This window comes from Myotis myotis, unplaced genomic scaffold (assembly GCF_014108235.1).
Source record: "Myotis myotis isolate mMyoMyo1 unplaced genomic scaffold, mMyoMyo1.p scaffold_m19_p_8, whole genome shotgun sequence".
Taxonomy (NCBI): domain Eukaryota; kingdom Metazoa; phylum Chordata; class Mammalia; order Chiroptera; family Vespertilionidae; genus Myotis; species Myotis myotis.
The window spans coordinates 31,041,153-31,057,694 of NW_023416390.1; the positions used below are offsets into that span (position 1 = coordinate 31,041,153).

General features: G+C 46.8%; 1 protein-coding gene across 1 annotated transcript in view; it reads left to right on the plus strand.

The window, feature by feature from the left end:
- Positions 1–16,542, plus strand: part of ARMC9 (armadillo repeat containing 9) — a 111,535-nt gene that overhangs the window by 68,987 nt on the left and 26,006 nt on the right. The window contains exon 20 of the mRNA XM_036320412.1: positions 14,819–14,923. Within this exon, the coding sequence (XP_036176305.1) occupies positions 14,819–14,923 (105 nt within the window). The remainder of the gene's footprint in view (positions 1–14,818; positions 14,924–16,542) is intronic.

Genomic DNA, 16,542 nt, shown 5'->3' on the forward strand with positions numbered 1-16,542 from the left:
AATATACTATTGTGAACATAGTTTAGACTTTATAGACCCCTGAACAGGTCTTGAGACCTCCAGAGTTTCCCCAGACCACACTTTGAGAACCATTGGTTTACAGTTTTGTTGTATACAATGTTTATGAGTTTGGACATTAAAAGTTTCTCTTCATAAAATAGATACAGTTTTTCATCTTTTCCTAGGAGCTGGAATAGTTTTTTGGGGGGGTGTCTCTGTGTTTGTCTTATCAGTTCTTCTGCCTCCACCCCTTCCACCTGGTCCAGTGTCCTATGTACATACTCTGAGGAGAGGAAGCTGGTCAGGTGCCAGGAGGAGGAGGATGCTGGTGGGTGCGTCTGCCACTGACCCCCCCCCCCCCAAGTGGCTGCTGTAAACTCAGACCCAGTGACCCTTCCGTGTGGTTGACTGTGACACAGGAAGGCTAGGCCTTCCTCTTAACCGTATTTCCTAAAGCATCAGTGTAGAAAGCAGAAAATTGGGTCTTGTTCCTTTTTTTCTTTTTAAATTCTCACCAAGGATATGTTTTTATTGACTTTTTCTTTTTTAGAGAGAGAGAAAGAAACATCAGTGTGAGAGAAACATCGATTGGTTGCCTCCCATATGTTCCCCAGTGGTTCACACCCACAACCTAAGTATGTACCCCAATGGGGAATTGAACCGCCAACTTTTTTTTTTTTTGGTGTACAGGATGATGCTCCAACCAGCTGAGCCACCTGGCCAGGGCTCGGTCCTGTTCCTTTAAAAAAAAATTCCATGTCACTCCTTTTCAAGGTAAAACTTAATATGATGCTCTCTGCATTTACCAATACAAGGCCCTCAGTATCCAAAGAAAAGGCAGCCTCAGGCAGTAGAACTGAATCTGGCTTCACTGAGGATAATTAACATCAAAGCACTTGGCATGGTTCCTGGGCCATTGTAAGCCCTTGGTGAATGTTAGCTCCATTATTGCTGTCACGGTGATTATATCATCATCGCTCATACATCGGCGCTGTCGTCAGCTTTAGGTCCCCCTGCCTGGCTGCAGAGAACCACGCTAAGTACCAGTGTCCCTGCACCTGGCATCCCATTTTGCTCTGGCTCTGGTGGGAGCATGGGTGCCAGAGAGAAGCACTCGATGAGCATGCAGCCTCGGGCATTGTAAAGTACAGTGTATTAGTAGAACATCTGAGGTTCAGTAAGGCTAACAGATCAGAAGACAATCGGCTTTGAAGAGCTCGTTTGTTACAGTCCCCAAGAGGCAAGGGCGTGCCACGTCCTGGGGACTGCACGGGGAGCACCAGGGCCATGTGGCCAACGGCCTTTGTCGTGGTTTCTGTGGGAAGGAATGGGCGAGACAGGGGAGCTGATTAGGACTGACTAGTTCGAATGGTTTCAGTGGGCTCTGGGCAAGAAGACTGTCTCTGGTTGTCTGGTCTCTGGCCTGGGTGATGAGGGCAGGTGGATAATGGCCCAGAGTGTGAGTCTGGTGGTTGGGTATGGCTCTGGATTGGTTGGTTTGCATTTGAAAGGTGTGCTCCCAAGTGAGTGGTTTACTATTTCCAGGAGCTGGCTAGCTCTGGGAGAGGTGGTCCTTCCAGGGTCAGGAAGGCCCCAGAGGTCAGAGCATTAGAACAGAGAAAAAAAAAGACGGTTAACCCAGGAGGCTACGAGCCTGGCCCTCCCAAAATGTCAGCCTCACCTCCCCTTTCTCCCTGAAGTGGACTGCAAGCATGAAGGAGCTCAGGGACCTTGTGTGGTCTCAGACCTTCCCTGTGATTTTCCTGCTTCCTCCATCCCACCATTGCCGCTGCTGGGGTCCAGGCAGGGACCATTACTGCCATACTCATATCTGATCATCTGGGTCATTGATCCCCTTCATACTCACCCCAACTGATAAAGGCCAAAGTCTTTCAAAAGGAACTTTTATTTAAAAACATAGCAGCCCTGCCTGGCCAGTGTTGCTCAATGGTTGAGTGTCGACCTATGAAGTAGGAGGTCATAGTTCAATTCCCAGTCAGGGCACATGCCCAGGTTGTAGGTTAAATCCCCAGTAGGAGGTGTGCAGGAGTTAGCCAATCAATACTCTCTCATCATTGATGTTTCTATCTCTGTCTGCCTCTCCCGTCCTCTCTGAAATCAATAAAAAATATATTAAAAGATAAAAAATAAATAAGAGCACTTCGTTAAAAAACAAACAAACAAACAAAAGCCACACAAAACATAGCAGCCCTGGCCAGTGGCTCAGTTGGATGGAGTATCGTCCTATACACCGAAAGATGGTAGGTTTGATTCCCTGTCAGGGCACATGCCCAGGTTGTGGTTCCATTCCCGGTTGGGGCATGTATGAAAGGCAACTGATGAGTGTTTTTCTCCCACATCGATGCTTCTCTCTCTCTCCGTCCCTCTCTCTCTAAAATAAGTAAACATATCCTTAGGTGTGGATTAAAAAACAAAACAAAACACGTAGCAAATAAGAGAGGGTGGGCATCCCAGCCAAGGAATGCATGAGCTGGGAGCATGGACCTGACACCAACCAAGGACGGTTCACCTTGGCCTCAGCTTGGGGCACACAGAGTGCAGGGTGGCAGGCAAGGCTAGAATGGTGATCTGGAGTCAGGCTGCAGAAATGGAGAACCACTGAGGGCTGCGGACAGAACTGCGCCTTAGGAAGATTCATCTGGTGTCAGTGTTCACTTAACTGCAGACCCAGGAAGCTTAGGAATCCTTAGCTTGCTATGTGCAGGCTGGGGCCAGGAGCTTAACGAGCTTCCTTTCATTTATTCCTCATGCCCCTCCGCCCAGTGGGGTCTGTTTCTTGCCCTATTTTATGGACAAGAAACCAAAGTTTAGGGAGGTTCAGAAACTTGTGACAGGGGCAAAAATTGGTGGAACTAAGATTCAAACCCTGGCAGGTGTGCGAGCCTGTGCGCCTGCCCTCCCTTCCGCTGCATACTCAGTGGGAGTGAGGTTAGCCTTGGCCGCTGGCAGAGGCTCCTGGAGGGCAAAACCGGCAGGAATGGGTAACTGACAGGCACATCATTAGGCACTGAAGGTTGGATCCTTGGACCCCAGATAGATGGGATGGTGGTGATGCCTTTAATAAAAATGGGGAACACGGGCTTGGGGTGGAGCGCATGACATGTGTAGGGTGAAACTTGATTTTATGAACTGAGGGCACATGCCGTTATCTGGCTGAAACAGAAGGTGGTGGGACCTAGAGCCACTGGTTTCTGAGCAGGCTTCCCTCAAGTGCCCTTGCCATTGTGGAGTGCTTGGGCCATGCCTCCTTTCTCCTCGGCCACCTTCCTACATGACCTGTGGGACGGCTGACCCGCCTGACGCTGCTTCAGGTACACGTTCAAGAGCCAGCGGCAAGCAGCTCTCCATGAACTGCTCTGCTGGGCCCCACAGTGGTCAGCTTGCTTGGCACAGTGCGGACACACTTTTAATTCCATTACCTAATTGGCAAAGAACCGTCTGTCTTATGTCTGCATCACTTGCTGGGCCTTTCCATTATTTAACCAAGTCCATAAAAAAAGTGTTCCCAATGAAAGCTTTTGCCTTTTTCCTCGCTCTAAATTCATTTATTTCCATAACATGGCTCCTGTGCTGTCAGACCTTGGCTGGGATGAACTGCCCGACAGGCTGGCTCACGGCCACTGCCCTCATTTCCACTGGTTTCTATGGGAATAGACGTCCGAGGGCTCAAAACAAGGTAAGGCTCAGAGACACCTGATGGTTCTCAGGCATTTACACACCTTCTTGTCCAACGTCTGTTTCCATGGAAACATGCTGAAATGGTTGACCAATGCTCTACAGTAAACCTTTTCTTATCTAATTTTTTGTAAATACCAAAGCAGTTCATGGCTTTTACCTATTATCACAGATTTTTGGAATAATAGTACCTTTTTGTAGTGAGGCATGTAGATTTCTAGTTTTGACCTATTTGATAAATCCTTATACTTAAGTGCATTCTACCTTGGCTCAACCCAGAGTTTATCAACTTGGGCACTGTTGTCATTTTGACCAGATAATTCTTCGTGGTAGGGCTGTCCTGTGCATTGTGGGATGTTTAACAGCATCCCCGGCCTCCACCCCGTAGACGCCAGTGTTATCCACCCCACTCCAAAGTTGTGAAAACCAAGTGTTCCAGACATCGCTGAATGTCCCCTGGGAGGCAAAAGCATACCCAGTTGATGGCCACTGGCCTAAATCAGCATTGCAGAGACTTGCTCTATCTTTCTCTCTAAGTTTTTTAGCATTAGCTTTTAATTTAGATCTAGGATCATTTTTAGTTAATGTTGGTGTATGATGTGAGATAAAAATCTAACATTTAGTGTAATGTTTAATCTTGCTATTCGCCATCTGATTTCGGTTTATCATGTGTTTGTTCCTCTATTCTTCCTGCCTTCTTTTATGTTAAATTTTTTTAAAATCCTCACCCAAGGATATTTTTCCATTCAATTCTGGTCAAGGGCACATACCTGGATTGCAGGTTTGATCCCCAGCCCCAGTCACCCAGTCAGGGTGCAGGTGGGAAGCAACCATCAATTGTCTCTCTCACATCAATGTTTCTCTCTCTCTCTCTCTCCCTCTTTCTCTCTCTCTCTCTCTCTCTCTTCTTCCCTCCTTCCCTCCCTCCCTCCCTCCCTTCCACTCTCTGAAAAATCAATGGAAAAATATCCTTGGGTGAGGATTAACAAAACAAACCCCCCAAAAATCTGGGACTGTCTCTATTTCACCTGCATTTTTAAAGAATACTTTCACTGGAGTTAGACCCCTTGGTCAACAGGTTTTTCCCTAACACTTTGAATATGTCATTCTATCCATTGTTTCTGAGGAGAATCCAGCTATTATTTGTCATTTATCATTGTTTCTCTGTATGTGATGAGTTGTTTTTCTCTTGTTACTTAAGATTTTCTCCTTATCTTTGGCTCCCAGCAATTTGATGTGCCTAGGTGTGGTTTTCTTTGTATTTATCCTTTTAGGGTTCATTTAGTTTCTTTGGTTACAGTTTTTCACCACATTTGGGAAGTGTGTACCACTTATTCAAGTATTTTTTTTGGTCCCTTTCTCTCTCTCCTCTCCTTGAAATCCAATTACACACATATTAGAATACTCAATATTGAGTACAGCTCTTAGAAGCTTTCTTCATTTTTCTTCATGTTTCTTCTCTCTGTTCTTTGAGCCCATTACTTCCTGTTGATCTTCTTCCTATTAACTGATGCTTCTGGCATCTCCTATCCACCACTGAGCAACATCCACTGAAATTTCATTTCTGTTATTGTTCTCTCAGCTCTCAAATCCCCATTTGATTCCCTTTTAGAGTGTCCATTTCCCCACTGAGTGAGATTTCCTGTTGCTCACTCATTTTTAGTATATTTTCTGTTAACTCTTGAGCACATTTCTCTTTAATTCTTTAAATATTTTGATAATAGGTGCTTTGAAGTGCTTGTCTGGGCCCACTCAAAACTAGTTCTACTTGCTGCTTTATTTTTCCTGAGTATGGATCACACTTCTGTTTCTTGACCATGTCTAGTGATGCCTTTGTTTGGAAAGCAGGCATAGTAGCATAGTCACTGATGTTGTAGTGACGCTGGGTTATGTTGTATTCTGCTGTTTTGTTCAGCACGCAGTTAGCTTGCCTGTTCTGTGCACTTCTCTCCACTGTGGTATGCAGCCCGGGTATCTCTGCTTATTATCTCCCTGCCCTTCTGGTCTCTCCACATAGTTTCACTGTGGAGAGATCTGGGCAGAGATTGTATTTACATACCTCAAGCCAATAAGGTTTCCACCTCTGCCACTTAAACTGTGGAGGTCGGGGAATATAATGAAAATCACAGAAAATTTGCAAGTTTCCCTAAGCTTTTCATTTCTCAGGGCTCCCTGGAGTTCTCTGCACGTTAGCAGCCTGTCAGGGGCTTTATCATCTCAGGGGTTTTATCATCTCAATCCTTCCACTGGTCTTGCTTCCAGAGACAACCCTCCCCCCCATTTCCAGTTGCTCTGCTGCTTGTCCTCCACCAAGTCCACGCCTTCAACCGGTACAGCTGTGCGTTTTCCTGCCTGAAATAGGTGGGAACTCGCCCAGGCACAGGGACCATGAATGCACCTTCTTGCCTAATTTTAATAGCTCTTCCCCAGTGAGCAAACACTTCTCAAGCTGCTCTCTGTCACTGGTCATCTTCCATTGCCCTGAAATGGTGGTTTTTAATGAATTGGTCGCACTAGATTTCTGTAGATGGGAATTGACTCCTCATGTTCCTATTGCCAGAAACTGTCAGCACTGTTCTAGGCCTGACACTCTATCTAGGGATATAGCAATAAGCAACATAGATATTCTGTTAGGAGAAAGCAGACCTCACACAAATAAGCCAATAGGAATATGTGTCAAATGGTGACATGTGCCCTGCAGAGCAGTAAAGGAGGAGGGCGTGAGGGAGTGGGCTGCATGGTGGACAGTGGGAGCAGCACAGGTCAAGGCCATGAGGTAGAGGCATTTTGGAGGAATTCTAGGAACAGCAAGAAGTGGGAATAGGATATGGAATCAGAGATGGCCACTAAGGTCAGGTCACCTGGAGCCCTGGAAGGATAGGGCCTTATTCTGAGAGAGGAGAGAAGCTGTTAGAAGTTATTAACTGAAAAGTGACGTTAAGTGATCACTCAGAGTGCCGATTTTCACAATGAAAAATAAAACTGCCAGGTGAATTCAGGAAGTCACAGGCGGCCCTTGTCACTCCTGTACCTGAACTGAGCTTTGAGGAACTGGGACCAGGTGGCCTGTGGATCTCATGATTTCTAGGCTGAGGCAGCATTTGAATCAGGGTCCCTAGTTGGGTCCTGACTCTGCCATGTACAAGCCTTGGTTTCTCTAAATGGACCAATTCCTAACTGCCATGAACGAGAGCAGCGCTCAGCTCAGTCTAACACCCTTGACACATGTTCAACAAACAGATGTAAATCTCATGTGGGCGTGAATCAACACTGAGGCTAGTCAACTGCCTATCACCCCAGGCTCGCTTCTGTAGACTATTAAGCGATCTGTGATTGTTCCTTCTCCCTCCAGACTCTGGCTCATCATTCTGAGGGTCACTTTCCTCTTCCTCTTCATTTCTTTTCCTACTCCACCTGCTGGCTTCTGCCCCGTCTCCCCTCTACTGATTGCCCAGCCTCAGTCTCTTCCCTCCCAGCTTGTCCTGCATGTGGCTCTTCCTAAAGCTCAAGTCATACAGGGACAGGAACACTTCATTTCTAAATTGGGGAACATTTTCAACATTCCAGAAGGTAATAGAACAGGTGGGGACCTGTTCCTTCCTCCTCCTGCCATCCTCCCCTTCCCAGAATTAACTGCTGTACTGAAGTTAGTGTAAATTCTACGGACAATTCTGGGCTTTTATAATATCTTTGTTTCTGTAAACAATATACACTTTAGTTTATGGTTTTTAATTTTACACAGGTGGCACAATACTGTACAATTCACTTACCAACTTGCTTTCTTCATTCAACATTACATGTTAGAGATTTACTCGTACCAATACATGCTGCCAAGTTCATCCATTCAGCGCTGTGTGGTGTTCCATTGTAAGACAGAACCACTGCATTTGTCCGTTCCTTTCTGAGGGACAGAGGCTCCCGTCCCTGTTTCCTTGTGCACACTTGTGAGCGCTTCTCTGAGGTTCACAGCTAGACCTGGAATTGCTGAGTCAGGGGGCACAAGGGTCTCATCTTTACTAGATACTGCCAGATTGCTCCCCAAAGTGGCTGACCCATTTGCATACACTTTCACATGATCCTTTAAAATACATTTCTATGCCCCGCATCACCTAATAAAATTAAGTTGCTGCCCGGCCGGTGTGGCTCAGTGGTTGAACCAGGAGGTTGTGGATCGATTCCCAGTCAGGGCACATGCCAGGGTTGCAGGCTCCATTCCCAGTAGGGGGCATGCAGGAGGCAGCTGATCAATGATTCTCTCTCATCATTAATGTTTCTATCTCTTTCTCCCTCTCACTTCCTCTCTGAAATCAATAAAAATATTTTTAAATATTAAAAAATAAGTTGCTAGTCCTAACCGGTTTGGCTCAGTGGATAGAGCATCAGCCTGCAGACTCAGGGGTCCCAGGTTCGATTCCAGTCCAGGGCATGTACCTTGGTTGCAGGCACCTCCCCAAGTGGAGTGTGCAGGAGGCAGCTGATCGATGTTTCTCTCTCATCGATGTTTCTAGCTCTCTGTCCCACATCATGCCGGTGTGATGATGGTTGCTTCCTCTCTTTGTCCCACAAAAGCTTCCTACTGTCTTTCACTTCCCGTCCTATTGAGCCTCCAAGTCTGTGTATTACATAGTTTAACGTGTGGCTTTTCACAGAGCATTTTGCCATTATCACCATATATCTTGCTGTTTCACTTAGACCTCAAAATAAGAGAAAAACACTTATAAGAATAAATTCTTATATTTATTGTGAAAAATCAATAAAATATGTTTTAAAAAAAATAAGTTGCTAAAGGCAGCATCCAAAGCCCCACTCGGTGAGACCCCAGCTACCTTTGTATTTTCTTTCATGTTACTCTGTTCCTTCATCTATAAAAATAAATCCTCATTACAGAATTGTGAAATCAGTGAGTTAATCTGTGGCAAATAATGGATACCAAGAAATGACGGTTTCCTTTCCTTCCCTTCTGTCCACGTAGTGGTTCTCTCTCCCTCCTTCCTCCAGAGCCATGTGGACGGGTCTCACCCCGGCCCCCGGGCTGGGCGCTAACGCCGGGGCTGGACACTGTCTTGATCCCTGAGAGACATCTCCGTGGCAGGTCAGCTTACCGAAGCCTACAGGGTCTTGTCTCGTGTCGTGTGTGCATTTGATCATGTGTGCTGTGCCCTCCTGCCAAGTCCAAGGTGACAGGGAACAGAAAGGGCAGCACAGGAGCTTCTCTGTACCCACTTCATCGGGTGATTGTGATGAAACAGACTCGGTGTGTGTTAGCACTGAGTTTTAACATCATCATCACAATCAAGGGGCAGTCTAGACCGGTGGTCGGCAAACCGCGGCTCGCGAGCCACATGCGGCTCTTTGGCCCCTTGAGTGTGGCTCTTCCACAAAATACCACGTGCGGGCACACACGTACAGTGTGATTGAAACTTCGTGGCCCATGTGCAGAAGTCGGTTTTCAGAAAGGAGATAGACGAAACAAGTATACAAGACAAGTGTGGATGGGAGAGTTGGAAGGGGTCGACCTCAGCGAACGTACCTCAATCAGATTGAGGACGTTTTTAGCAAAGGCCAGCTTAGGAGTACCCTAATTAAGTTAATAACAATGTACCTACCTATATAGTTTAAGTTTAAAAAATTTGGCTCTCAAAAGAAATTTCAATCGTTGTACTGTTGATATTTGGCTCTGTTGACTAATGAGTTTGCTGACCACTGGTCTAGACGGATGCAGGCCGAGGTCTGCTGGAGTCGAGGCCCCATGTGTGCTGCCTGGCCGGAGCTGGAGCTGGGGCTGGCAGTGGCCGGGGTGGAGCTGAAGGTGGAAAGCAGGGAGAAGAGAGGTCAGACACCCTCTGTGGGTAAGAGGAGGTGAGGGAGGCTGTTCCCAGTGCAGACTGCGGTAACAGCCAGCCTGTAAGAAAACCAAATTCATATTCCTACTCTTCCCCAGCAACTTGAAAAACACTGACAAATTCTCACTTTTCAGATCTGCTTCATATAGATTCTGTGAAGATGTCGAGGTTCATCTAAACCTTATTTCTGAACATAGTGGTTTATTGAATAATAGTCTTTTCTTATGACATTCTTGCTGACATTGTGTCAGGGGTATGTGTGCAGTTCTGGCTGGTGGTTTCTTGTCTAGCCCCACCCCCCTACTTCTCTTAGGGTTGGGGGCACACTTAGTCCCTGAGTCTGTTCTTCCCCTGAGCTCTCCCCCGCCCCCCCATCAACTGAGCACACTCAGGACCCCTGTTTAGAAGCAGCCACTAGTCCTCTTGCCGGTGTGATGATGGTTGCTTCCTCTCTTTGTCCCACAAAAGCTTCCTACTGTCTTTCACTTCCCGTCCTATTGAGCCTCCAAGTCTGTGTATTACATATTTTAACGTGTGGCTTTTCACAGAGCATTTTGCCATTATCACCATATATCTTGCTGTTTCACTTAGACCTCAGAAAACATTTAAGCAAGCAAATTGAGCAGGTAAGCAATGGGTTAGAAGAATCAAAGAAGTAAAGATCTTGGGGTTTCTCTGGTTTCTATCATGTGGTTATTTCCTAAACGGGACTGGTAGTTAGACCAGCCATCATTACCTGGGTGCGTTTTGTGAATGGGGAAGTTGCTGTCCCAAACAACTTCCAGGCATCACGGTGTGTCCTTGAGGATTCAGGACGTGCTTCACACACACACACACACACACACACACACACACACACACACGCCAGGAAAAAGCACAAAAGGAAGGAAAGGGTCCATTCCACTAGGTCAGTGGTTCTCAACCTTCTGGCCCTTTAAATACCGTTCCTCATGTTGTGACCCCCAACCATAAAATTATTTTCATTGCTACTTCATAACTGTAATGTTGCTACTGTTATGAATCGTAATGTAAATATCTGATATGCAGGATGGTCTTAGGCGACCCCTGTGAAAGGGTCGTTCGACCCCCAAAGGGGTCGCGACCCACAGGTTGAGAACCGCTGCACTAGGGAAAATATGTTGACTACGCTGCCTGTCCAGTCACCTTGTCCACCCTTTCTCTCCCATGCGGAGTGTTTTTCTGTTATTTTTACAAAGAGTGAGATTTACAATGCAGTGTTCTAAGGTGTCTCAAATTTAAACTGTTGGTAGCAGTCTTATAATTATTTCAAGTGGAAAACACACTGGATACTTTTGTCATATGTAAAACCACTTGAATACATTCTGCTCTCCTCATTATATCTGTAAGAATCTGAGTTTTCAAATGCATTTAGTGGTTAACCTTACTTTTATTTTCAGGCCAATTGCTTAGAATCTGGTTAGTCTGGAGTATTATGTATCTGAGGCCTCCAGTTAAGCATCTTGTGTCATAAGATCACCGAGCTGCCACAGGGAAGCTTCGCATTAGAGCACCTAAATTCCTCTCACCTCAAGCGCCTTTCTTATGAGGCATTCTTAATTTCTTGAAGTAATCAGTTACCCCTAAGCTCTGCCTTCAGTAATCTGATGCCCGCTGCTCGAGCACATAAAGGCCAGTAATTTTAGTAAAATTCCTTCCAACAATGGTATTTAAAACCCCACCCTGAGGAGGCGTTTATTCTTGAAGCATTTTCTTATTCCTCACCTCCTTCCTTCACTAAGTGGATTGCGAAATATGTTTCGTTTGGCATTTCAAGAGCAGCTCGGAAAAGTTAGCGATGTGACTGTTTTCACATGGGCTCTGGCCCTGGGGCATCGCCACCCTCAGCTGCCTGCACTTGAGTGAGGGGAGCAGAATCCTTCCCACGGAAACTGGGGAAGGAATGAGAAGTAGCTGCCTCTCTCCCAGATGGAATGCTTGAGCAGTAATTGTCACTGAATGTGTCCTAGGTTTGCCCATTGCAGAAAGTTCTCATACATCCTCAGTGGTTCTGATCCTGTTGGCAAAAGTGCCTGCCACAGTGGGCATCGCTCCTGGTCAGCTCTCTGCTTACACTTCCCACTGCACCTCCCGGTCTCCTCACCTTCCCGAACCTCCCTCCCGCAGTTTCCCAGAGGGGCTGGGATTAGATTGAATAGTATTGAATTCAGCTCTTGCGTCTCTTTGTTCAATTGCACTTTCCAGCTCCACTGGCTCAGCTCAGTTTACTGTGGCTCGTCGAGTCTCGGGAGCCCTGGCGATGCCTCCATTTCCTTTTCACCAGTGTTAGCGTTTCCTAGAAAGATGACGACAGTGACTTGTTTACATCTATACAGTATATGCCTTTTCAGGATCAGAGAATATAAGCCATGATTTTAAAGGAGTCGGCAAGATGACCTTGATGGATGGATGGATGGATGGGGAAACCTAGGCGCTGACAAGAGCCATGGCTTCCAAGTTAGAGCCTCGGAACAAAACTGTCTTAACCAAGAACTACCAACTGAAAAATGGTTTTCATGTCCGTGTTCTTACATTTATGCGTTTAACATTAACATGATATTCTTGAAAGCACCAATGGTATTTGCCCGTGTTTTGCCAGTAAAGAGACGGTGGTGAGTGGGTGGCTGGGGTGCCCACACTTACACAGTAGCTGCAACTCGAGTCAACTCCTAGTGAAGGGTTGTATATTAGGGACCAAACGCGGACCTTGACCTGTGTGTTGGAGGTTAGGAAAGGCCTATCAATTACAAAAAAAACAAATTTAACTATATGCTACTTTTAATGAGAAAAATTTCAATTTGTTTTAATTAAAAATAAATATCTTAACAAATCTCTTACGAACTTGTTTTTTGAGCAAGTTAACACATCAAGCTTTCATTGCGGTCACTAGTTTGTATGAGTGTAGGTTGATCGGCAAGTGAATGTCTCACACATGTACTTGTTGTCCAGGGTAAAGAAATACTTGGCCGGTGTTGACCGAGGTTAGCCATTGACCATTTATTTTCCATTGAAATGGAATGTGGACGTTTGCTTTGTTTCTTAACGTTTCACATTCCATCCTGGCAGGGAAGTGGCATATCACCAATCCCTCTGTGAAATCGCGCTTCATATGCCCATTCCCAACCGGTGCCTCCAAAGCTTCATTCCCTGGAAAAGAGCTGAAATACGACTCCACTGCCCAGAGCGCCCTGCCCTCACTCTGACCACAGAGCCCACTGCTTTTGTTCACAAGGAGCAGTCGTTTTCCTGAAATAATCAAGTATTGCACACACTATTTGATCACTGAGGTGTTGGTGTTTTAGTAAACTGAACTCCGAGCCGAGGCCACGGTGTAAATCTCCCCTCGCTGTCCCAGTGCTGACCCCAGGCCGGGCCTCACAGATGGCATTACCTCTGAGGGTCCCCGACTGAAATTTCAGGATGGTGAGTAGCTACACTTGGCTGAGCTGCCTACTCAGGTGAAGCCACAGCAGGAGAAAGCTCTGCCCTGGCTATGGCGAATGAGTCAGGACCAGGGGTTAGATCGCCCCTGAACCTGGTGTTCCAGGGTGGATCGGAGTGGATTCTCTGTGATTAGATGGGACGGGAAGAGAGCGGGATGAGACTGTGAACTCCAGAAAGCTGCTGTGGCCCTCCTCTTCACACTCTCTGGCCCTTGAGCTCAACCTGGACCAGGCACTAGGTACCCTCGGGCCTCAGATGACCTGGTGAGTCTGCTTGGGCCTCCTCGGAAACAGGCATTCTGCAGGCCCCAAGTGGCCAAGCCAAAAAGACCTGGGCAGAAAGGGGCTGCCCCAAGCCCCAGGCCAGGCTGTCACAATGGAGTTGTCACTGTCTCAGGCTTGTTTTCCACATCAAACAAAATAATGATGGAAGGATCCACACCGTCGTCGTCGTAAGAGTTAGGATGGAAGGCGCTATGGGAATGGAAAGCAGGTTCCTCGATGGTTCTATACGAGGGCACCATTTAAATGCTCTCCAGTGTGTGCTGGTGGGAGTCCTCTTGGCCCCTCCCACCAGTGAGACAGGCTACCTGACAGAGAAGGCTCTGGAGCCTGCTGGCTCTGCTCTGCCTTTGGGGACCACTTAGAATAAGTAAAATCCCCCTTTCTTCAGACGGCCCATCCTGGGTGACACTGTCTAGCAGTGGCAGGTGGCGCTATCTGTGTCCTAAAATGAGCCTGGAGAGATAGGCCTGCACCCACCCCACACCCTCCCTCCCAACAGCCCTACCCAGAGGCAGTCCTCCTGGGAATTTGAGCTTTCAGATTCCTTGGAAACTGACTCAGGTAAATCAAATTCACAAAAGCCTGGAGCATCCAGAACGACTGGAAATTCATTTGAAAATAAAACAGGGTACTCATGTTTGCAGAATAGAGCTTTCTCTTCCTGTTGGCAAGTTTAGAGGAACCAAATTACAGGGTGTTGAGTGGACAGGAATTAGGGGAAGGATTGGTTAGATGATCTCAGGAACCATGGTCACCAGGGCGTGATGACCTGGGGCACCCCCTCTACGAGCCCCTCCCCACCCCCAGATTGGACTGCCAGCTTCCTCGCAGGCCCTCCCATCCCCCTTTCCCGCTTCCACAGCAGGCCAGCTCCCTGAATTCATATGGACTCCGTCCTTCCTTGGTCAGTACCCGGGTCAGACGACGGTCTGGTCTGTTTTGTACTGATCTTTATCATTTAACCTGCAAAGGACAGTGCAATCACTCAAGTCCTGGCGGGGGGTGGGAAAGGACCACAGGGCCCCCGTTACAATGGCTGCTGCTCAGCTGGCATTACACACAGATTACACACAGATGCGTACCAGCTCATAGATGCTATTTTGTTTTTAACTCCTCTCTTTTTACAGTTGGAACTTTTATTTTGAGATCATTGTAGATTCTCATGCAATTGTTAAAAATACTACAGAACAATCCTATGAACCTTTTACCTAGTTCCATCCAATGGTAACAGCTTGCAAAACTATAGTGTAATGCCACAACCAGGATGTTAACATCGATACATTCAAGACCGTTGAGGTTGAGCATCTTATTGAACCTCTTCTCAGCTGTGGCTGTGGACGTGTTTAACAGGCACCCAGCCTCCTAAAGAGGTGGACTGGCATTCTCCTGTTTATCTTCATGGAGAGGCATGAGCAGAAGGCAGACCCACGCATTGCTGTGGTTGGGCTAAGGCCTTCTCATTTTGTGGCAGGTGCCCACTGGAACTTGCGGCAGGGGGTCCAGAGCATTCACCCTGTGTCTCTTTTGAAACAGGAGGACCATGACACCATGGAAGCCGATCTGGACAAAGACGAACTGATCCAGCCCCAGCTCGGCGAACTCTCAGGCGAGAAGCTCCTGACCACGGAGTACTTGGGAGTAAGTACCACGTGAAGGGGCTGGGGGTCCTGAAGTAGAAAGGAGAGATGGACCATTGATGGCCTGAATGTTGGCCATAACATATGAGGGTTTGGTCTATTCTGTTACGATACTGTGTTTATGAGAAGTTCCATGTTAGCCAGTGTGTTTCCAGTGGCCCTGAAGTGCACGGTGGCCCTAGCTGCCTGTCACAAGTAGACCTGTTGGTGAATAGAAGAGGGATTAGAATATAACTAAAGGGCACACGCCAGGGACCTTCATAATATCTGAAGGTCTGCCCATGCTTGGTAGTAATTATCTACCTGTCCAGCTTCTTAATTTTCACATGTCTTGTCTGTTAGAAGGAAAGTCTGAGTAGGAGAAAACAGCAGTATTAAGTGATTACAAATATCCTACTTCTGCAAATTTTGCAAAAGCATATGCCCAAACAAAAACACATTACTAGGGCCCCCTCTGGGGCCTGGAAGCTTTAATTCCATTAGCCCTGTGGTAGTTCTGCCCTGTGCGTCAGCCCTTCATCCATGTGCTTGAGCTTCTTGGTCATGAGATGATGGATGCAGCTCTAGGATTAAATTCATGATAAAGTCGGGGAGAAGGCCAAACATGCAGGCCAGCCAAACCCACCCCCTCACGTGCTTTTCCCGAAGCTCCATCTGGTGACATCCACATACGTTTTACTGGTCAGAACTGGGTCACATGGCCCCTAGCTGCAAGGGAGTCTGGGACGGTGAGTATTTTTAAGTATATACATTTACACTTTATACTATGTCATAATTTCTTTAAGTGATTCATCAGTACTCAAAAACTAGTAAATGGAAAAATATATCTTTCACCTAAATTGGCATGTGTTGACCATCTTTTACTAGTAAATAAATTACATGCAGCTAAATCATGAGCTGCATTTTTTAAATTGTGGTTAAATTTTTTTAGCAGCAGATTTTGTTCTTTCAAATACACTCTCCATCTGTGACAGAGAAAGCTGAGTTCCTCTGGATAGTCAGGTGGGTGCCAGGAACCCTTTCTCTTTTCTCTCCCAGCAACCCCTGAGCATTTCTGTGGACCTCTGTGTAGACAGCAGGTTGTTGGACCAGACACTGTTTAAGATCTTTCCAGCTCAGAAAGGCTCCTTTGCAGCTGAGGGTCCCAGAAATCGCATGGGCCACACCGCGGCTCCCCCTGCAAGGTCAGCAGGTTGTAGATAACTAGGAAACAGTGGCTGCTCTGAGACCCCAGGCATGCCACATGAGAGGTCCTGGGCCCTGCACACTGAACCCTCTTCACCAAGGACCTTTCCTCTGGTACCTTGATAATAAACCAGACCATTCTGTCCCACAAACCAGACTCGGTTTCCTAACCCACTGAAGAGGACAGATACCACACACCATAAATTATTTCTTAGGTCTGTGACATTTTAAGGACTTGGTTTGGCTGCCTGGGTTTTCCAAAGGCTGAAACACTCAAATATCAGTGATATGTTTTCTCTCCTCCTGGAGGAAAAGGGAGGGTCAAGCTCCAAAGGACAGTGGAGGGGGGAGAAGGAGGCAGAGGGCTGGCAACAGACTTGAAGGAACCCACGTATTCACTCTCACCCTTTCCCAAGAGCTTCAGACTTAGCCCCC